Source organism: Acanthochromis polyacanthus, chromosome 19, assembly GCF_021347895.1.
Source record: "Acanthochromis polyacanthus isolate Apoly-LR-REF ecotype Palm Island chromosome 19, KAUST_Apoly_ChrSc, whole genome shotgun sequence".
NCBI classification, from domain to species: Eukaryota; Metazoa; Chordata; class Actinopteri; family Pomacentridae; genus Acanthochromis; species Acanthochromis polyacanthus.
Window position 1 is genome coordinate 20,602,789 of NC_067131.1, and position 21,192 is coordinate 20,623,980.

Below are 21,192 nucleotides of genomic sequence, written 5' to 3' on the forward strand. Positions count from 1 at the left end.
AATTTCATGATTTGCGCAATAATTAGTGAAGTCACGAGTGAACTCCATACCCCATGGTTCCGTGTTCTAGCTAGTTGTCCCTTTGCTACTACTTCCTCTTGCCCTGCGCAAGCTCACAACGTTGTAGAATGCGGATTTCGAAGCTAATAGGAATAGCTAGCTAGTAAGCTAAAAACAAGCTTCTTGTTGTTAGGCTTCAAGTGGGTTAAAATGTCTAAAACACATTCACAGCCCCCGTCATCTTCGGCAGCGACGACTACCGGGGGTCCCTCCTCGTCCTCTTCGTCTTCGCCTGCAGGGGGGTCGACATCTCCCGCAACCGTGTTGAACGTACAGCCCGAGAAACCTCAACATTACACGTACGTAGCTAGTTAGCTGGATTAGCCAGCTAAGTGTACACAACCTCACGTGTAGCTGCATACGCTTAACATCAGTTTTGTTTTACTTGAAAAACTGAGAGTGTAATATTTTTAAGACTGTTTGAAATGACTGAACCAAGCCTGTCCAGTGATTATGTGCTTGTAAACCGGAGCAGGTCTCGATAAAGAGGCCTAACGTTGCTCAGTAAAAGTAGCCATTACTCACAAGCTGTGTGGTATTGTATAGTTTGTTCTGTGTTTGTGTGCGTCATTGTAGCTTAAATGTTAGTTTAGTTACATTTCATAGGAACCTTTCTGATGGTTTGACAGCAGCATAGGCTATACAGTACTAGGGGAAGACATGTAGGGATCCCTGGAATTCATTATAAGCAAAGATAATTAATGTAGTACAAATTGATATCATTACAGTCTTGTTTGAGAAGCTGAAATTATACAATAACACTGTATAAAAATGTATTCCACTCTCTTGTTGCTTCTTTCTCTCCCAGATATCTGAAGGAATTTAGAACTGAGCAATGTCCCCTGTTCGTACAGCATAAATGTACACAACACAGGCCCTTTTCCTGTTTCCACTGGCACTTCCTGAACCAGCGGCGGCGCAGACCCATTCGCAGACGAGACGGGACCTTCAACTACAGCCCAGATGTTTACTGTACCAAATACGATGAGGGAACAGGCACCTGTCCTGATGGAGATGAGTGAGTGCAGCTAAGGCTTTACTGATTTGATGCATGTTTATTACGGACCCCTCACCATACACATGTATTTAGGAGGTAAAAACAGTTCTCTCTGTGAAGGATGAATTTTGTTTTTGCACTTAACTGCCAAACTGGCCTCAGTGTATCAGGAACAATCATAAGGGAGAGTCTGCATAATTTTTCTTGAAGTTAGAGAAACAAAATTAATTTACAGTAAAAATACTTATCTCGTGTTTTGAGGAAAACTCTAGAACATCATTGTTTTGTAGTTTACATTAGCAGCTTCAACCACAAATATTTATATGTTGTTTATGTCCACAATATCACCCCTGTCCTTTTTCAAACCCTTTACATTTGAATTTTAAATTGCTCAAGTGAATCACCAGAATGTCTAGGTCATAGCATTACAAAAGATCTTTTACATTTGGGTGAAAAGCAATAAAGTAGCAATTGAGGATACGCCCTGTCTACCTCTGTGAGTCCAATACCTTGGAAGAATGGTGTCTAATCCTCACAGGGAGCATCGGTACCTATTCATTTACTCTGTGTGCCTCATTTCCACTGAAAAGAGATAGTATGGTCTTTATGACAGCCCCTTTGCTCATTTACATACAAGGAGAATGCAAATCTAAGGCTGAGAGGTGATTGAGGAAACGACTGGGGTGGCTTTGAAACGTGCTAATGAACCACTTTGGGCATGCTGAGTGTGCCTTACCATTTTTTCTGTCTTATGCTTCATTTCAGTATGTTGCAGTGTCACATAGAGGTGGAAAGAGTACTTTGTAGATAGAACTTTAAATAAATACACATTAACTTAAAAAATATTTCTAGTCAAGTAAAAGGTTAGCTGTAAATATAACTATTTACTTGTATTTATTCAGACTTTAGACTTTTGTGTTTTTTGTGTGTTGTGAATTTTGTGAACTCACAGCATCCTAGCTAGCATATCACTAGTGTGTTGTGATTCTTGTAAATTATGTCAGAGAGTGTTTTGTGAATGTTCTTTTCAGCCCCATACTATGATCACTTGTAGCTTTTACAGCCTGTGAAATCCAGATCATATTTTGCTTATGTTCCTGTTGAAATAATAACTGCAGCTATCAGTTGTACAAAAACAAGGATGTTTTACTGTTTTTGGCTTGCAAAATAGCATACTATATGACAGAATTAAACTGTTTAGCACAACAAATATTGAGCCAGTGTTCAGAATTAATTTGGATACAGACAAATTAAATGATTCTCTCTGTGTTGTAAATGGAATATGTTTGCATTTTAAACTCTTAACTAAGCAATGCAAGTGATTTTAGGACATTCCTTTGGACTCCACGAAAAAAGAGATGTATTTTACTTCAATTTCATTGACAAAATGATAAATATACATAATAAAAATACTAGTAAATTAGCTGCATCCCTAGTGTTTATAACATAAACAACTTGTTTGTCTGTCTTTTCCAGATGCCCATTTTTACATCGAACTGCAGGTGACACCGAGCGCAGATACCACCTCCGCTACTATAAAACTGGATCGTGTATTCATGAAACAGATGCAAAAGGCCACTGCAGCAAGAATGGCTCCCATTGTGCCTTTGCTCATGGATCACATGACCTGCGCAGCCCTGTATATGATATCAGGTGCACAAATGCTAACAAGCCAGCAAACCATTTTTTTGATTCTGATGTCTGCGCTGTAGTTGTTGACAATCTTTTCAAATCGCATGCTTTACAGAGAAGTGCAGGTCATGGAGTCTCAAGGCAGCTCGGGGGCCACAGATGGAGGTGGAGGAGATGGACAGTCAGGGCAGGCAGCGAGTACAGCTCTGATTGAGAAAATCCTGAGTGAGGAGCCACGCTGGCAAGGTACGTGTTAGCTAAAGTACTAGTGCAGGCATTCATGCTGAAAGCAGCCCTCTCTTAAATTAACTGAAGCTTGGTGACGACAGGTTGTGATCATTTTTCAAGTAACAGTGAAATCTGGAGTGTGACCCAGATTTATGAGTTTGGAGCCTTGGCAGATGTTATAGCACTACAAAAGGGTTAATCATATTATGACACAGGATTTGATGACTGGGGAAAGTTATCATAACAGTGATTATTTATTTTTTTAATCACATTATAATACAGTATTACAGGAGTGCGTGTTAGCACATACATGATTGCCATATTTTGTGCCCTCTCTGATGATGTTGATGGGTAAATTTGGGCTTCATGTTTACTCTAACACTGTCAAAGCTTTTAAATCAGCAAATCCAAATACTTAATCAGGGATGTGATTTTTCCGCGAATTCGCCTAATTCCGCTTTTTTCAGGGATGGGAATTTACCGCGGATCCGCGGATTTCCGCAGATTTCATTTATTTGAACGCTGATTTCACAAGTTTGAACACTTTATTGTCGCTGATACTCCCGCACGATGGTAACGACGTTAACGATAGCTTGTTAACAACGATTGTAAACGGCCCAGCGATTGGAAGTAGCTGCGCCGCCGCACCCCCCGTCAACAACTTTCCGCTAAAATCAGAACTTGCTGATCCCATCCCTGCTTATTAACTTCATTCCTTTCTGTTTGGAAGATCTGCAGTTATTTTATCGTTACATATTTTCACCTGATGTTTGCATAATCTGTCTCATTCTCTCTGTTCCCTCTCTGTCTGCCTCTCTTCTCAGATAACAACTATGTGCTGTCCCACTACAAGACAGAGCTCTGTAAAAAGCCTCCTCGCTTGTGCCGTCAAGGTTATGCCTGTCCATATTACCACAACAGCAAAGACAGGAGACGCAGCCCGCACAAGCATAAATACAGGTGCTCTATTACATTATGCTAACATAAGAGATTTAGAGATCATTGAGTTGTTTTTTTTATTTGGGTCACATTTAAGAAAACTGTTGTTTGCTGCCACAGAGCGCTGCCATGTCCATCAGTGAAACAGAGCGAAGAATGGGGTGATCCCAGCAAATGTGAGGGAGCCGAGGGATGCCAGTATTGCCACACAAGAACAGAACAACAGTTCCATCCAGAGGTTTGTGTGTTTCAAAAGAAGTTTTATAGAATCTAGACCAGAAATCACTGTGTATGAATATGAATGTTTCTTTTGTCATAGATCTATAAATCCACCAAGTGTAATGATATGCAACAGTGTGGCAGCTGTCCCAGAGGGCCCTTCTGTGCCTTTGCTCATGTTGAAAGTAAGTTCACATAAATCATCTTTAATCACATCTCTACAGCCATCTGAGGATTTGCTTGTGTTTTAATGCTGTCGTTTGTATTTATATTTACATATAAATCAATTCCAGAACCCTTTGGTCCTGAGGAGCCATCATTTCCCAACCCCAGCTCACCACCACCACCCAGACCTCCAGACCCTCTTCCTGTCCAGGAGGTTTCTTCCAGTCCCAGCAGTCACAGCATGGGGCCCAGGACTTGTTCTTTGTCAGACCCCTTCTCCCCCTCAGCAGGGTCGTGTGTAGCTGAGCAGGGTTTGTTGGGTAGTGTTTTGTCTCTGTGTGAGGATCTGAGTGGAGGAGCAGAGCCTCTGTCTCCGTGGGCAGGAGAGGGAGGGTACGGCAGGGCACCTGGATTTGAGCGGGAAGACCAGGTGAGAAGGAAAAGGGGGGATGGGCTTTATGAGTTTCTGTTAAATACGATTAAATAACAGACAGACTTCCTCTTCAGGAATGTTACAGTTTCTACACTATGTTTGTTCTGTATTTTCCTACATCATGTGTTTGTGATTTCAGGCCAAACAAAGGAGTTTTGCTCTTGAGCAGCGCAACAGAGAATTAGCATCAACACAAAGTAAACAGGTACAGTCAGTTTGCCTTTCACAGTCTTGACCTCAAAATGTTTCTCATCTTTTTTTATTGTGTGTTTATGTTCTAACTTCTGCATACCTCCAGCTAGTTGGCAAACTTTCTTCAAAAAGCATGTTTTGTTTTTGTTAGTAATATAATCTTGTTGGAAGGACACATGAATAAAGTAACACAATACTTATTCTTTCTTCTTAAGGACTTGTTGGTATTCCTGCCAGTTGGCAGCCCTCTAAGTCTGTCCTCAAGCATCCCCTCTAGTCTGGCTGCCACACCACCCAGCCCTGCCCCTCTTGGACTGCCTGGATCCAGCATTTCGTCAGGCATGAATGCTAATGCCCTGCCCTTCTACCCAACCAGTGAGACAGTGGAGTCAGTTGTTGGTAAGTATAGATGAAAACACTTCTGAACACACATTTAAAGCACATTTCAAAATGTTTAGGCCCCATTAGTGAAAATCCATTTATTACTCCTCCAAAGAATGCGGCAGAGTAATAAATGCTAAAGCTAAAGCATGTCAAATAGGACTTGAAATATTATGTAATCAGCAGTATTTTTGGTCGTGTTCATAGTATTCTTCAGGTAATATATCTTTAGTGGTACCAGACATTGAAATGAACAAGAAATTATAGAAAACAACGATGGCCAAATAATTTTTTTTCCCATGACTGTACATTCATGGCAAATGAACTGTCTTTGCAGTATTTTGAGCTGAATATATACTCTGGGGATACATGAGAGCTTAATTAATTTGCTGAAATGAGGCACTGTGTGGGAACTTTAAAGTGTGTCAGCATTTGGAAAAAAAATATTGTGGTTTTATTTGTGTTGTAGAGTCAGCCCTGGATGATCTTGACCTGAATGACTTTGGTGTGTCGGCGTTGGAGAGAAGCTTGGAGAGCAGCTCTGCTCTGCCCAGTGTGGGAGTTATGCTGGGTACTTAACAGCATTAACACAAACTGTAATCTACATATAAACATATGTATGACATTCAGCAATATGCACATGTACTTCTCGATCATTTTTTTCCTTTGTCTTTACAGGTGGTAGCCAGCTGCAGAGCTCAGCCCCTGTCAACATCCCAGGATCTTTTAGCAGCTCTGCTCCTTTTAGCTCCCCGTCACCGTCTCCCCCAGTCAGACCACATGCTTCACCATTCTTCTCTACTCACCTGTCACAACCTGGTCAGTCAGAGAGCACCTTTCTGGGACCATCTCATAGCTCTTTAGGTCTGTAGAATTTCAGTTAAGACATCCATCTGTGTTGTGAGGGATTATATGATTTTGCTCATATTAATTCTTTAATTTTGTAGGTCTGAATGGGATGAGCACAAATATCTGGGAGCACTTCCCATCAGGCCAGGGTTCCCCTGGTACTCCCCCCACCCTGCTGCCCTCTGGCCCCTGTGCAGAGACTGCCAGGCTCAAACAAGAGCTGGAAGAAGCTCACAGGACATTGAAGCAGTGGGGTCACAGCTGGAGACACACATCTCAGGTAGGTAGGTAGTGGGGCATGTGTGTGTGCACATTTGTGAAATGGTTGTGTTTGTGTTAGTGCATGCTTATACATTATCATCACTAGAAATGAACTCCAGCTTTGAATGGATTTCATGAGTTCTACCTGCTTTGCCTTGTAGTCGTGGACTACTCTTAAAGCAGATGCAGAGGAGTCTCGAGCTCATGCAGCACGGTTGGCCATGGAAGCAGAGAGAGCCAGGCAGGCTGAGGAGGACGCACAGAGACAGGCTTCTCTCCTGCAGGAAGCCCTGGAGAGCTTACGGAGCGGAGACAATCCCCATCTTACACTGCACCAACTCCAGCTCCTACACCGACTACCGCTAGAATCAGTCCTCAGTCTACAGGCTCAGCTCTGTACTTGCTTACATGCTGTGGAACAGGTAAGATCACAGACTGAGAGCTATTCAAGTCTGTCTGACATGGTTCCTTCTGATGAAACTGTTTTCAGTTGTATCCACTAGCCTTCACAGTATCATTGGAGCTGATCATTTTTATGGAACATTAAGCAGCTTAAAAGTTCATGAGGTATACAAAATTAACAGCTTCCTTTTAGAAAAATGTCAGAAATTGTAAGTATCACTTTGAGCAATTTTCTTATATCAACTCTGTAAATTGTCCGGAGTTGTCCTTTCACATTTTTACCACACTACAGGGGATTGTCTGTGTTAGCTGAGTCCTGACTATTGGAAATACTCGGTTTATTTTAGAGGGGATGCCTGGATAAATTCTCTATATTCTCTAAAGTGTCTGGTCATTCCTTGAATTTTTCTGATTATTTGGTGTCAGCCAAGATTCCTGAATCTTGTTTCTTGTTACACATTTTTCATTGTTGTCTTGGTGTAAATGGGCCTTCTTCTTCATTCTTGGACATTTGTATTATTGTGCACTACTTGCATGATGGAAACATCCTGAATAAACTCACTCGTGGTGAGCTCCAGTCCACACTTGGGGTGAAATGAAATAATCTAGAAATAATATGTTGAAATCATGAAAAATACTTGTTGAAAATTCCTACAGCATTTGAACAAAAATTAGCATATTTGTAGGTTTATGTCACCATGTTACCAGATATATCAAGGTGTTGGAGTAGGATTTTGAGTACTGTCAAAAACATAGACTCCCTTTTCTATCTAGCTGACACAAAAACCTCTTTCAGACATGATTAATCTGATGTCATTTCAACATGTCAGTTGTATTAGCACTGTGTTTACTTTTTGGTAGTAGTTAAAATGGCAATATTATGAAGCTGGACCTGGTAACATTTACAATCTCTGTCAACATGGCATGAATCTGAACTACATGTGGTCGCATTAAAAAATCCATTTTGAGCTGTGTCAAGTGCTTTGGCAAAGGCTTTTTCCACATTTCAGCACCATTGCTCATCTAAAAACATGACAGAGAGCAAAAAGTATAGTTTGAATGTCAGCCTTGACAACAAGGCACACTGTACTTTTCTTTGCATTAAACAGGTCAGATATCACACAGAGTCACAATTTATAAGCTGCTTTTAAATCATTACTCTGCCAAGGAACGCTGTGGAGTTGTGTGTCGATCGCCGTTGGTTTGTCTGTTTGTCTGCCTGTTAGGAACATTACTCCAAAACGGACCAACGGATTTGGATGACATTTTCAAGGAAGGTCTGAAATGACGCAAGGACCACCTGATTAGATTTTGGCAATTATGCAGATTTTAGTCTGGATCCACAGATTTGTTAAAGATTTCTGTATCATTGCAAGATAGCGGCACAGCATCACTGTCACTATGACTACAAGTGAGCGCTACATCAGCTGCCTGCTGACGATCACAATTGGATCTTACTCTGCAAATTTTTTTAAAGCTTTCAGCCGTCGGAAATCATGCAACGACTGAGCAGCCTTGGCGGAGTACTGCGCTCTCCGAGTTCTTTTCTTGTTTATGTTTGTCATGTGACGATCACATGATTGCGATCTTACTACAAATCAACTGCTGCGGACTTATCGAACTCATCCATTGGAAGTGATACAAGAAACAACTGATTAGATTGTGGGTCACATGTGCTCAGTACAAGGTCATGTTGTTTGTGGGTACTACATCTATATTAAATGGCCACATTCTATGTTGCCATGATTTCTGATCATCAATAACTAATAAACAAATGATGCTGCATTTCTTAAAAAAATTAAAATGCTGCATTTCTAACAATGCCATATGGGGAAATGAACAGCCTTGGTGGAGTACTGTGCTCTGAGTGCTTTACTTGTTTATTTGACAGATTTGAATTTTTTTTGTTCATTATGGCATTAATATGCATTATATGTCACTTCACTTCCCGTCCAATTTCGCACGAAGGACGAATATTCCATGATATATTCTTTCCCTTAAGAATGTGTCAGTTCCATGAACCTGCATTTCTTTATTTTTTATTTGTTTGTTATCAACTGTCTGCAGTAAGTGTATGTGAGACAAAGAGGCTTCAAATATTTCTTTATTGCTGGAAAGTTTAAAATTCAAAGTTTTTTTTATAACATAGAACTGAAACAACAGAAGACCTATTGTCTTATTTTTCAACATTTAACTTTACAGTGCTGCAGTATTATATTTGTTCAAAAGCATTTAATCACAAGAAGACTTGTCCAAGTAAATGTTTGACACTGTCGGCTACTACAGTGTCATACATGTGTGACAATGGATTATTCTTTAATAATTTATTTATATATTTTACAAATACAGTGAATTATGAACTCAGATGCTCACTGACTATTGTGTAAAACATGATTAGATCCATATATGTTTAGATTATGTTTTGAATTGGTGCCTGAAGTTTTTCTTTACAGAAATAAATTGATACAGAAAAGTACAAACTGGAGCATAAAAATTCACCAAAATGCAGTAAATAAATGTCTGACGCCCTTGCATATACTGTATAAAAAAACAAATACTGTCAAAGCGTAATATTTTTATTTCCTTTTTCATTGTCATTCTCTGACAATATTGGTGACCCTGATTTATTATTTTTTTTCCAGTGCTAGTAATTAACTTCACATGCTCCTCTAAATCACTGAACATTCTCCAGTGTTCGAGGTGTAAACGTCTGTATGTTCTATCTGAACAGGTGGTGTACAGGAAACAGAGACAGTGCTGTGTGACGTGTGGAGAGCAGGGCTCGGTGTCGCTGCCCTGCGGTCATGGACTACAGTGTGAGAGCTGCTCCACCTCCACAGAGTGTCCGCTCTGCCCCGAACAGACCCCGGAGCAGCAGCTCTCTTGACCTTGGTCGGACCAGCAACAGATTCCAGACCAGTCAGTCCTGATTCCACAGAAAACCAGCCTTTGGATGCCGAGCGCCATTTCAAATCTGGGTAGAGGTCACTTTGTAATACAGTAACAACAAAAGCACTGATCTGGTTGTGTACTTTTAAGATGACGTTTACCCGTGAATGACCAGCTTAGAGAGCATCACCCACGAAGTCAAAGCTCTTGATGTGGAATTTAGGAATTTAATAATGTTTTCAGTGTTACACAAGGAACACAGTACATTTTTCTAGTTATTGCTTTTGACCAGCAACACTGTTCTTTATCCCTGCTCTTCAGTTGTGAAAATAACTGAAAGACCTGCTGTTATTTCTTCTCTAACCCTAATTATGGAACATTTACATACACAGTTCTGAATCCATTCTTTTCAGTCTAAAAAAAAACACACCTTTCTAGAGTGTTATCAATCCATCTCGGTGGTTTCAGGTTGATTTGCTGAGGATTAAATGTGTCCACTGGCACTTTTTACAGAAAAAAAAAAAAAAAAATCTGTGGCATTTGGATTTTTGGCACTGGAAACTTAGAAAACATTTCATTAAACACTGAACTCTTTTCAAAAAGCAAGACTTGGTACCTCACAGAATATCTGTGTGGTATGTGTGTCAGCTAAGATCTCTAGATAGATGGATAACATGGCAGGTTAGCAGGGTTTTTTTTTTTTTTTTTTTTAATTTATTCTTGAGAGTGTTGAGCCATCTTAACAAATTCTACAGGTCTGACTGAAAACACTTAAAAGGGCACATGGAGTTTCATCCAGACAATGATCCTGTACTCCTCGAACTGAAAGGAGGCCATCACATCAGTCTGCTGGTAGCACTCACTAAATTATATTGAATGTGTTCATTTTTATTTTTTTTTAAATTTTCTAACAGTTTTTTTTAAGCAAAAGAAATTCATAATGGTCAATTACTGTTCAGTCGTGACAGAAATATTTAAAAATTAGTAATATTTGTTCAGATTTACAACAGATGGCCTCTGAAGCACTCAGGTTTTCTCTAATAATCTTCTACGTAAACTGAAAGAAGACAGCATGTCAACACAATCAAGGCAAACATCAGCTTGTGTAGTCTTTGAAATTACATATTTTGAATTTTTACTTAAAAGCTTTTCGTGTTAACTCAAACATATTTTTGTTAAAACCGGCCCTTTTGCTGTGTTTAAAATCAACACGTGAAAGTTTTCTCTGCCAAACTCTTTAAACTTATAGTAATCTTTGACATTTCAGTGTGTCAAATGTAGTCTAATACACACACACACACACATATATATAGTTAAGTGATGTCATACTTATCTCTTGCACTGATTAGACAAAGTGTCAGGAAGCATATGTGAAGAGCTGTGTGAGGTTTAAATGCAGGTGTGAAAGTGTTCATGATCACTGTGATGGTGTTTGTTAAACCCATGCTCAGCATACTGTCCCCACACAACTCATGCAACACCAGTGTTTCCTTCTGAGTGGATTTTTTTTTCTTTGTTTTTGGTACAGATCATTAAAACAAATTGTATATTTTTGGAAGAACGCCTTGTTTCTGTGTGTTTGTTACGACTGAACGCCCTCCTGGGACTGTTTCTCTCTCTGTCTTCTCTTCTTCACGAAGCCCTGAGCCTCCCGCTCTCCTCTCCTGGACTCCAGTAACCTCAGGATGCTGTCCTCTGGAGAAACACATCCACAGATACAGGATTAGGTTTCTAAAATACTTAGTATTAATGGTATATACATCGATCAGCCACAACATTGCAACCACTGACAGGTGAAGTGAATAACGTTGATCATCTTGTTATAATGCAATGTTCTGCTGGGAAACCTTGAGTCCTGACATTCATGTGGATGTTTGACATGTACCACCCACCTAAACATTGCAGGTGAAGCAACCCCGCTACCCCAACAGTCCTTGATGCCAGTTCTCACCCTCAGCAGGACAATGCACCCCGACACACTACAAAAACTGCTCAGGTGTGACCCAGGGAACATGACAGAGCTAAAGTGTTCACTGGAGTTCCACACTCTCCACATCCAAATCTTACTGAGCATCTGTGGGATGTGCCAGGATAAGCCTGATCTAGGTAGGTCCTCCCTGCAACCCACAGGACCCACGGAATTCACTGCCACCATCCTGGTGCCACAGGACATCTCCAGAGGTCCTGTGTCCATGAACCATTGGGTCAGAGGAGTTTTAGCAGCATAAAGAGGACCAATACAATATTAGCCAGGTGGTCATAATGTTATGTTTGGTGTATACGATATCACAATTAAATTCATGGAAAAATTAGTTACAAAATGAAATGTGCATAAAAAGAATGCAGTGGTTTTGATGACCTGGAATGGGTGATTGGATAACTTTACTCAATTATGTAAGTAGCATAAGAGCTGGGGTAGGCAGTAATATTTTGGTCTAATTTGGAAAAATTTTATGCACATTGCCATTTAATTTGTTAAAGAGGAAACTTCCGCACCTCCTCTTGGCTCCATTTTTTAGGATATAGAAAATCTCTTCAGCAATCACAGATTCTACAATTTCATTTAGAAGATGCTTTTATCCAAAGCAACGTAGGTCTGAGAGTAGATACAGCACACAGATCAGGTGAGCATAAAAGTTTATATACTGACTTTCAGTGTGGCTGTGTTTGTGGATTTTCAGGGTTTGCTCATCTGGTTGGAGGAGTTTAGAACAATGAGGGGAAGGAGGGCTGTATATTTTTAAATTCTGGCTTTTAAAAAAAAAATCTGCCTTTGCTAGATTTCTGCCGACAGCAGCTTCAAATATGTGAAAATGTGTCAAAAAAGTGCAGGACTGAAGACTAAAATCAAGCCATAAGTAGATTAATTTCCTTTATCGGGTTGAGGACCACAGGAAGCGGCTTTAAACAACACTGACATTATCACACTGTGAAAAGGTTGCAGAGCATGTTGGCTGATGACTGCCTGAGTATTCAATTGGGGTTTCTGATTTGGTCACCTTACACAGAAACTTCACTAAACTTCAAATAAACTGATAATAGCATTGATGAAGAATCAGAATACTGAAGCTCCAGGCAATAACATCAAAACAAAAGAGGCTTAAAATACTGTAGAGCTCTCAAGAATCAGGTGAAAATAATGTCACTAGAACAAAGTCTTTCGCACTGTTTAGAGCAGTTTATTTTACAGTAAAGTTTAGAGTATTGATACACACGTGGACAAAATTGTTGGTACCCCTCAGTTAAAGAAGGAAAATCCCACAATTCTCACTGAAATCACTTGAAACTCACAAAAGTAACAATAAATAAAAATTGATTGAAAATTAAATAATCAAAATCAGCCATCACTTTTGAATTGTTGATTAACATAATTATTTAAAAAAAACAAACTAATGAAATAGGGCTGGACAAAAATGATGGTACCCATAACTTAATATTTTGTTGCACAACCTTTTGAGGCAATCACTGCAATTAAACGATTTCTGTATTTGTCAATGAGCGTTCTGCAGCTGTCAACGGTATTTTGGCCCACTCCTCATGAGCAAACAGCTCCAGTTGTCTCAGGTTTGATGGGTGTCTTCTCCAAATGGCATGTTTCAGCTCCTTCCACATATGTTCAATGGGATTCAGATCTGGGCTCATAGAAGGCCACTTTAGAATAGTCCAACGCTTTTCTCTCAGCCATTCTTGGGTGTTTTTGGCTGTGTGTTTTGGATCGTTGTCCTGTTGGAAGACCCATGACCTGCGACTGAGACCAAGCTTTCTGACACTAGGCAGCACATTTCTCTCCAGAATGCCTTGATAGTCTTCAGATTTCATCGCACCTTGCACACTTTCAAGACACCCTGTGCCAGATGCAGCAAAGCAGCCCCAAAACATTACTGAGCCTCCTCCATGTTTCACCGTAGGGACAGTGTTCTTTTCTTCGTATGCTTGGTTTTTGAGTCTATGAACATAGAGTTGATGTGCCTTACCATAAAGCTCCAGTTTGGTCTCATCTGTCCAAAGGACATTCTCCCAGAAGCTTTGTGGCTTGTCAACATGCATTTTTGCAAATTCCAGTCTCGCTTTTTATGAGTTTTTTTCAGCAGTGGTGTCCTCCTTGGTCGTCTCCCATGAAGTCCACTTTGGCTCAAACAACGACGAATGTTGCGATCTGACACTGATGTACCTTGGCCTTGGAGTTCACCTTTAATTTCTTTGGAGGTTGCTCTGGGCTCTTTGGATACAATTCGAACGATCCGTCTCTTCAATTTGTCATCAATTTTCCTCTTGCGGCCACGCCCAATAATATGAGCCACTGTTGTCACAGGAACTTCAAGCTGTTTAGAGATGGTCTTATAGCCTTTACCTTTAAGATGTTTGTCTATAATTTTTTTTCGGATGTCCTGGGACAATTCTCTCCTTCGCTTTCTGTTGTCCATGTTCAGTGTGGTACACACCTTTTCACCAAACAGCAGGGTGACTACTTGTCTCCCTTTAAATAGGCAGACTGACTGATTATGAGTTTGGAAACACCTGTGATGTCAATTAAATGACACACCTGAGTTAATCATGTCAATCTGGTCAAATAGTTTTCAATCTTTTATAGAGGTACCATCATTTTTGTCCAGGCCTGTTTCATTAGTTTGTTTTTTTAAATAATTATGTTAATCAACAATTCAAAAGTAATGGCTGTTTTTGATTATTTAATTTTCAATAAATTTTTATTTATTGTTACTTTTGTGAGTTTCAAGTGATTTCAGTGAGAATTGTGGGTTTTTCCTTCTTTAACTGAGGGGTACCAACAATTTTGTCCACGTGTGTAAGTGCAGCTGAAGGTGGCAAAAGAAGCTCTTAGCTTTAATTGTGTCTTTGTGTCACCTTGTACTTCCATTTCACAGTTACTACAAACCTCAGGTCAAACAGTATGTAAAGCATAGCAGTCAGTCCAGGAGGAAAAGAGGTTAATAGGGGTCTTGCCCTAAAGCCTCATAGCAGGTTAATCTGGTGATATGCCGATTCAAAAGATAAGATGAAACTTTAATGATCCCAAAGGAAAAAATATGTCTCAGATGCCAAAACCAGCCAAAAATAGGCAAAAATCACTAGAGTCATTCTCCACTGAACTCTTTAGTAAAAGGCAAAAGACTTAAGTAGGAGTAATACTCTCTGCTTTGCTAGTCTAAACACACTGCCATATCCTACCATTAGGTTTTGGATGCATCAATGGTAGACGTATTTGAGCAGGAATGGCGTCTGGTTGTGAGTTGAGTTCATCTTCTTCTCTTGCTCCTGCAACTCCAGGTATGGACTTTAGGGACAGAAAAGCCTCGCCTTCAAAGTCGTCTGTCCTCAAGGTGTCATGGTCCAGAACCGTGACCACCAGGCATGCCCCTAGAGCCTGGCATTGTTCCAGGGATACCAGACTATGTCACAGCAAAGGGAATGAAGTGGGTCAAAATCAGTCCTGAAAAATCACTGATCGCCTGACAAGATCACTAAAAATATTGATGAAATGAAGCGAAATAAAACAACAGTAACTCACAATTCAAATGCCTCATCAAAAAGAGGGTTGAGATCACAGCTTTTGATCTGGGTGGAGCGAGGCTCTATCTCAGGAAAGATGTGATTCGGCTCCAGACACAGCTGTACAAATGGATCACTGAAGCCTGGTGGAAGAATCAAAGCAATGAACTCTCTGTACTGTATCTCTATGGCTGTGACTGTTCCACATCTTCTCACCATTAGAGTCCATTGGTAAGAGGTTGACGGCATTCAGCACCTCCACTCGCAGCCTCTGGTCTGATCTTCTGTAGGATGTGAGGAGGGTGACTGCACCATATTTCTCTCCACTGTACACTTTCTGTCATGCAAGAAGAAGAGACAGAAATAAAGTCAGGTCAAAGCACTAGAGTGAGTTTGCAGAAGCATTAAAAGAGTCTTGTGTAGGCTCACCTGCTCCCATATTTTCCTTTCCAGAAACTTCTCCACCAGCTGCTGGCTGTTCAGGGAGTTGTGAGTGAGGTGAGCTTTAAGAACCTGGACAGCCAGGAGAGAAATCACGAAGTGAGATATGAACAGAGCATGTTTTCACTGATTTTAATATAAGACAATATGGAGATGAAAACAAACACTATTCAAGGAAATGTCGATGTCAGTTGTTGGTGTCCTCAGTTTCTCACCTTGTACTCATCCGACTGGAGTGCAGTCAACGGAAGTCCGTTTCCCTCAGCATGGAAGCACTGCTCAAGGCACTGAAAGACACATTGCATAAAGTGTACCATGAAGCTACAGCCGCTATTGTAGAAATTTAATTATTTTAAAACAAATAAGACTTTTTTTTAAAGTTAAATAGTGAGCTGCAGCAATTGTAATTCACTGATCTGTCAGCTTGCTAATTAAATCATTTGAAACTGGCCTGTCAGAGATATTATCAGTACCACAGTCCATCCTCACATCAAAATGTGTGCTAGCTACACTGGTCCATAGTGAAAAATATATAATTTCAAATAAAATTTGGCAAAATTAGGAGGAAAATACAACTTCAAAATTAACAAAATCCGCACAAACAGAAAAAAGATTCTGCATTTCATTCTGTGGGGTAAGACTCTGGAACAGTTTGGGTGAGAAGATCAAGCAATGCCCATCCATCCATCCATCCATCCATCCATCCACTATCTATATACCACTTAAATTCAAAGATGACTGGGCCTTCTCTGCCAGGGCCCCTCAGCTTTCGAACAACCAGCCTGAGGAGATAAGGCTCGCTGAATCAGAAAAGTCTTTGACGTCACTTCTTAAACCTCACTTTTTCAGACTCGCCTTCAAGTAAAGTTCTTTTATTTCTCCTTTATCACTTTCTGCCTTTTTATCTTTTTTGAGAAGTTCCACTGCTAGTAGTCCCTCTTTCTAACCTCCTGATCTTAATCTATTTCTATCTTTTGTTTTCTCTTCAGCTTCTCTCTTAACCCCTTTATGTGATGTCATCTTTGTAACTAGCTTTAAATTAGCTATCCATTCTGTACATTTTTGTCATTTTTTATTTTCTACTTTCAAAGCACTTTGTGAAGGTTCTTCTTCAAGGTGCTATACCAATAAAACTATTATTATTATTAGACCTAGATTGAAGGCAAGGGACACCCCGGACAGGTCACCCGTCTATATGTATAGACTATAGCTATACATATAGAGAAAAACAGTCACACTCACATTCACACCTACAGACAATTTAGAACCATCAATTAACCTCAGCATATTTTTGGACTGTGGGAGGAAGCCAGACTACCTGAAGAAAGCCCAATATGCACAGGGAGAACATGCAAACTCCATGCAGAAAGATCCCCGGCCCAGGCAAACTGGGGATCTCCTAGCTGCAAGGCAACAGCGATAACTACCGTGCCACTGTGCAGTTCATGAAATAGTTGAAAATAAAATGTAAAGGTAATGTTTTTACAGGATACAGGGATGAAGTGGGGGTGTGACAGTCACTGGGTGTGCACAGGTTACTGTTATTAAATATTACTCTGCCAAGGAGGTGGCGCCTCAGTGGAGTTATGTGACGATCAGCGTCTGTCTGTCTGTCTGTCAGGAACATGACTCAAAAACGGTCAGGCGGATTTCGATGAAATTTTCATGGAAGGTCAGAAATGACACATATGCTAAATGATTAGATTTTGCAAGATAGTGGCATGGCATTACTGTTACTACGACTACAAGTGAACACTACATCAGCTGTCTGCTGACGATCACCTAATTGCTATCCTACTACAAATTGTTGCAGACTTATCATGACTTTTCTGTTGGAAATGATACAAGGAACAATTGATGAGATTGTGGGGGTATGGGTGTATAAAATGGCCACATTTTATGTTGCTGTGATTTCTGCCTTGAATTTTTTCAAGTTTTCAGCTGTGGGAAATGATACAACAACTGAGCAGCCTTGGCGGAGTACTGCACTCACCGAGTGCTTTTCTTGTTTATTTCTTTAATGATCTATTTTTTGTATTTATTTATGTGTATTATTAGCTGGGTCTTTTCCTTCGGGTGTGTTTTGCTATTGTTATGTCATTTTGTCTTTGTCCTTCTGTGGAAATGCAGATGACATATAGGTGTATATTTACTATAAATCATGTTCACTATTATTATTATTGTTATTATTGTTTATACATGCTAGTATTTTAAAGAAGCAGAAAGAATACATTTACAATATTTTGTGTAAGGAGAAGGGGTGGGATTAGATAAGTTTCGACTTCTTCCCACTCCTTTTCGAGCATATTATTCATTGTCTTTTGTTCTTGTTTTCTTTTTTGTTGTTGAAATTATCTTTATATTTTGTTTTAAACTGTTAGATGGGTTGCACAGTGGTGGGGTGGTTAGCTATGTTGCCTTGCAACTAGAAGATCCTGGTTCGCGTCCCAGGCTTCCTGGGATCTTTCTGCATGAAGTTTGTTTGTTCTCCCTGTGAATGCGTGGGTTTTCTCGGGGTACTCCAGCTTCCTGCCACTGTACAAAAATATGCTGAGGTTAATTGATAATTCTAAATTGTCCGTAGGCGTGAATGTGAGTGTGTCTGTCTGTCTCTGTGATAGACGGGTGACCTGTCCAGGATGTCCCCTGCCTTCACTCTCAGACAGCTGGAATACTCTCCGTCCTCACTGCGACCCTAATGAGGATTAAGCGGTGTATAGATAATGAATGGATGGATGGATGGATAATATAATGCAAATAAAATTGCTCGTGTTGATCACAGTTTGTCCACCAGAGTGCGCTCTGACTCCATTTTTGACAACACTCTCAGTACTGCCTGCAGCACATGTAGCAGAGTATGTGTCATAGCTGACCTGAACATGATGCGGAGTGGTGTCCTCATGAGAAGTCTCTAACCAGTTGTAAAATATATTGCTGGAGAATCCATAAACAATGACCCATCATTCTCCATTTTCAACACAACTACAACATGTATTTTGAGAATATCTGCTAATATGTAAATATTTTTTACTCCTTAAAATCGAGCATCGCATAGGTTCTATTTAGGACATTTGGTAGGTGGATTCACCCTTTGGCAGCATCAGGCTCTAGTTCAGGGGTCGGCAACCTTTAACACTCAAAGAGCCATTTCGACCCGTTTCCCACAGAAAAGAAAACACCAGGAGCCGCAAAATCCTTTTGGCATTTAAAATGAAGACAACACTGCATATATAGCTTTTTTACCTCTATGCCCTTGTTAATCATCCATCCATCCTCTATACACCACTTTATCCTCATTAGGGTCGTGGGGGGTGCTGGAGCCTATCCCAGCTGACTTGAGCGAAGGCAGGGGACACCCTGGACAGGTCGCCAGTCTGTCACAGGGCTACATATACAGACAAACAAGCACACTCACATTCACACCTACGGGCAATTTAGAGTGATCAATAACCTCAGCATATTTTTGGACTGTGGGAGGAAGCCGGAGTACCCGGGGAAAACCCACGCATGCACAGGGAGAACATGCAAACTCCATTCAGAAAGATCCCAGGCCCACCCCGGGATTCGAACCGGGATCTTCTTGCTGCAAGGCGAAAGTGCTAACCACTACGCCGCTGTGCAGCCCCCTTGTTAATCAGTCGGGATTAATTAACTACAAAGCCTCTAATTAGATAGATTCATTTTTTAATTGTGTCCTACCACTAATATTTATCTTACTTGGTTAATGTCATTTCTGCTCCTGGACCTCATATGTTACGTAATGTTAGCTGGAAATCAATATTTTACGAATGTCTATTTAACTTGTAAAATCTATTTATCTTAAGCTAATAACTTTTCTCCGGTAAGTCGCTGCCCTATTTTCCAAGACGACACTCCTCTCTCTGACCTGCTGCTTGGATGCTGGATGTGACATCGAGCCGTGCTCTCGCGAGTAACGTCGTATTAACCTGACATATCAAAGAATAGATATGCCGCTGCTGAATGAATGTAGAGCAAACATTGGGATCCAAAGATCAACAGGACTCCAAATGAATACAAGCAGGCCGGCGAGTGTCGCAGATTGATGGCTGGGATGCATATTTTGACAGACGAAAATTTAAAACGTTTTATTTTGATGTTACAAGATCACCATAATCTTCAAATTTAGAATTAAATTTTTAAAAATTACCAATCTAAAATAAAATAAATTTTAATTAAATAGTCTGTTGATTATTTATTTTCCAAAGTTACAGGGAGCCGCAACAGAGGGATGAAAGAACCACATGCGGCTCCGGAGCCGCAGGTTGCCGACCCCTGACCTAGGTGTTATGCTAAGCTAGGCAAACTGTCTCTGAGCTGCAGGTTCCTCTCTGCATACTGCATGAGTGTATTTTCCTAAATGTCACACTGTTGACTGAAGAGAACCTTCAGTGCTGACTATTAATACAGGCCAGGCACTAACTTAATCATCAATGCCCATATACTGTGATGCTACATTAAAATTGGGGCCAGAAAATAGCCTTGTGGTAGTAACAGATGATGTGGGTAAAAGTATAGAAAAAAGATACCTTTATTTGAAAATATAGCCAATATAAATTTAAAAAAAACAACAACAATATTTTCATGATGTAGAAGGTGACAATGCTATTAGTTTTCAATGATCCTTCACTTTGAGCCGAATTTTGGCCAAATTTCTGATGCTATCATACATTAAATCTTTGCTGAAAAGACAACTTTGTGTTGAGCAGGAGTGTTCAGTCTTTTTAGTCAAGTTAAGAACACTGCTGTGGACTAACCTGAAGTGTATACAGCAGTCTCTGGCAGAACACCATGAGCCCTTCTTGCTGTGGATGCTGAGTGGCCACCTGGTAGAGGATTTTAATTGAGTTGTTCCACAAAGGAGTCAGGAGACTGGACACAGGAGATAAAACAGCAACGCAATCTCATGAGAATCAAAGAAGACTTATTGGACAGAATGTGTTGAGGTTATAAGTCAGCTCAGTACCTGTTGAAGTTCTCTTGGACCAGGTTTTCATTCATATACTGCAGCTCTTGCTCTAGATAGCGCATAAGAGGAGCTGCAGCCTAAAACAGAGGACAAGTATGAAGCAAATATAACATGGACCTCTATCAGTGGAATGACGATCACTTACATCCTCTGAGGACTTGGAGGGAATCCTGCGTCTGGTCGACATGCTTCTGACATGAGTCTCAATGTCTGTGTTTAACTGGGAAGATTGGTGTTTAGTTTGAAATAAATGCCATTACTGATGACAACATGTTGTATATGAAACATTTTTCAAATGCAATAACTGCTTCATCATCCGTTTGAAAAATTATTACCTTTTTCCCAAGAGTGTCTAGAGCAGATCGGATCTCTCGGCCCAGGATGCTCTGGGCTTGCTGAAGCTGTGAAGGCAGTGTGTTGTGGAACTGGCTCTCCCCGATCACATTCTGAGTCCGATCTCGAAGTCCGGCCCAGTTGAGCTGCGTCGGAAGTCGAGTCAGCACCGACCGCAAGTGTTCCAGGTCGTTCACCACCACACATAGCTGCACAGAGAGGAGAGGCTTCACACTGCTGGGCACTATATAGTATTAGAGGGATTTCTAGCGAAGT

At 40.4% G+C, this 21,192-nt stretch overlaps 2 protein-coding genes across 3 annotated transcripts in view; one reads left to right on the forward strand and one right to left on the reverse strand.

The window, feature by feature from the left end:
• Positions 1 to 30: 30 nt before the first annotated feature.
• unk (unk zinc finger) lies at positions 31 to 11,208 on the forward strand. 2 transcript variants are annotated; one of them, XM_022201488.2, is made up of 15 exons: positions 38 to 359; positions 869 to 1,078; positions 2,534 to 2,710; positions 2,805 to 2,935; positions 3,742 to 3,877; positions 3,977 to 4,094; positions 4,176 to 4,260; positions 4,369 to 4,670; positions 4,813 to 4,878; positions 5,081 to 5,264; positions 5,716 to 5,817; positions 5,925 to 6,110; positions 6,194 to 6,375; positions 6,518 to 6,778; positions 9,490 to 11,208. In XM_022201488.2, exons 1-15 carry the CDS (start codon positions 211 to 213, stop codon positions 9,643 to 9,645), a joined length of 2,445 nt encoding a protein of 814 aa, XP_022057180.1. In that variant the 5' UTR covers positions 38 to 210; the 3' UTR covers positions 9,646 to 11,208. The 2 variants fall into 2 exon arrangements, with proteins under 2 accessions (XP_022057181.1, XP_022057180.1); XM_022201489.2 differs by lacking the exon at positions 9,490 to 11,208 and having other exon boundaries at positions 31 to 359; positions 6,194 to 6,379; positions 6,518 to 6,672.
• unc13d (unc-13 homolog D (C. elegans)) overlaps positions 11,103 to 21,192 on the reverse strand; it is a 23,649-nt gene continuing 13,559 nt past the window's right edge. The window contains exons 25-34 of the mRNA XM_022201495.2: positions 20,919 to 21,125; positions 20,729 to 20,803; positions 20,581 to 20,660; positions 20,372 to 20,486; positions 15,812 to 15,883; positions 15,585 to 15,668; positions 15,372 to 15,492; positions 15,175 to 15,298; positions 14,835 to 15,055; positions 11,103 to 11,342 (exon numbers count right to left, since the gene is read on the reverse strand). Of these exons, the coding sequence (XP_022057187.1) occupies positions 11,230 to 11,342; positions 14,835 to 15,055; positions 15,175 to 15,298; positions 15,372 to 15,492; positions 15,585 to 15,668; positions 15,812 to 15,883; positions 20,372 to 20,486; positions 20,581 to 20,660; positions 20,729 to 20,803; positions 20,919 to 21,125 (1,212 nt within the window). The 3' untranslated portion in view covers positions 11,103 to 11,229. The remainder of the gene's footprint in view (positions 11,343 to 14,834; positions 15,056 to 15,174; positions 15,299 to 15,371; positions 15,493 to 15,584; positions 15,669 to 15,811; positions 15,884 to 20,371; positions 20,487 to 20,580; positions 20,661 to 20,728; positions 20,804 to 20,918; positions 21,126 to 21,192) is intronic.

Bases quoted from the DNA above. Each gene is read 5' to 3' on its own strand.
- unk (XM_022201488.2), top strand. From the start codon at position 211: ATGTCTAAAACACATTCACAGCCCCCGTCATCTTCGGCAGCGACGACT. The intron at 1,079-2,533 runs GTGAGTGCAGCT...TGTCTTTTCCAG, and splicing joins ACCTGTCCTGATGGAGATGA to ATGCCCATTTTTACATCGAA. The intron at 2,936-3,741 runs GTACGTGTTAGC...CTCTCTTCTCAG, and splicing joins TGAGGAGCCACGCTGGCAAG to ATAACAACTATGTGCTGTCC.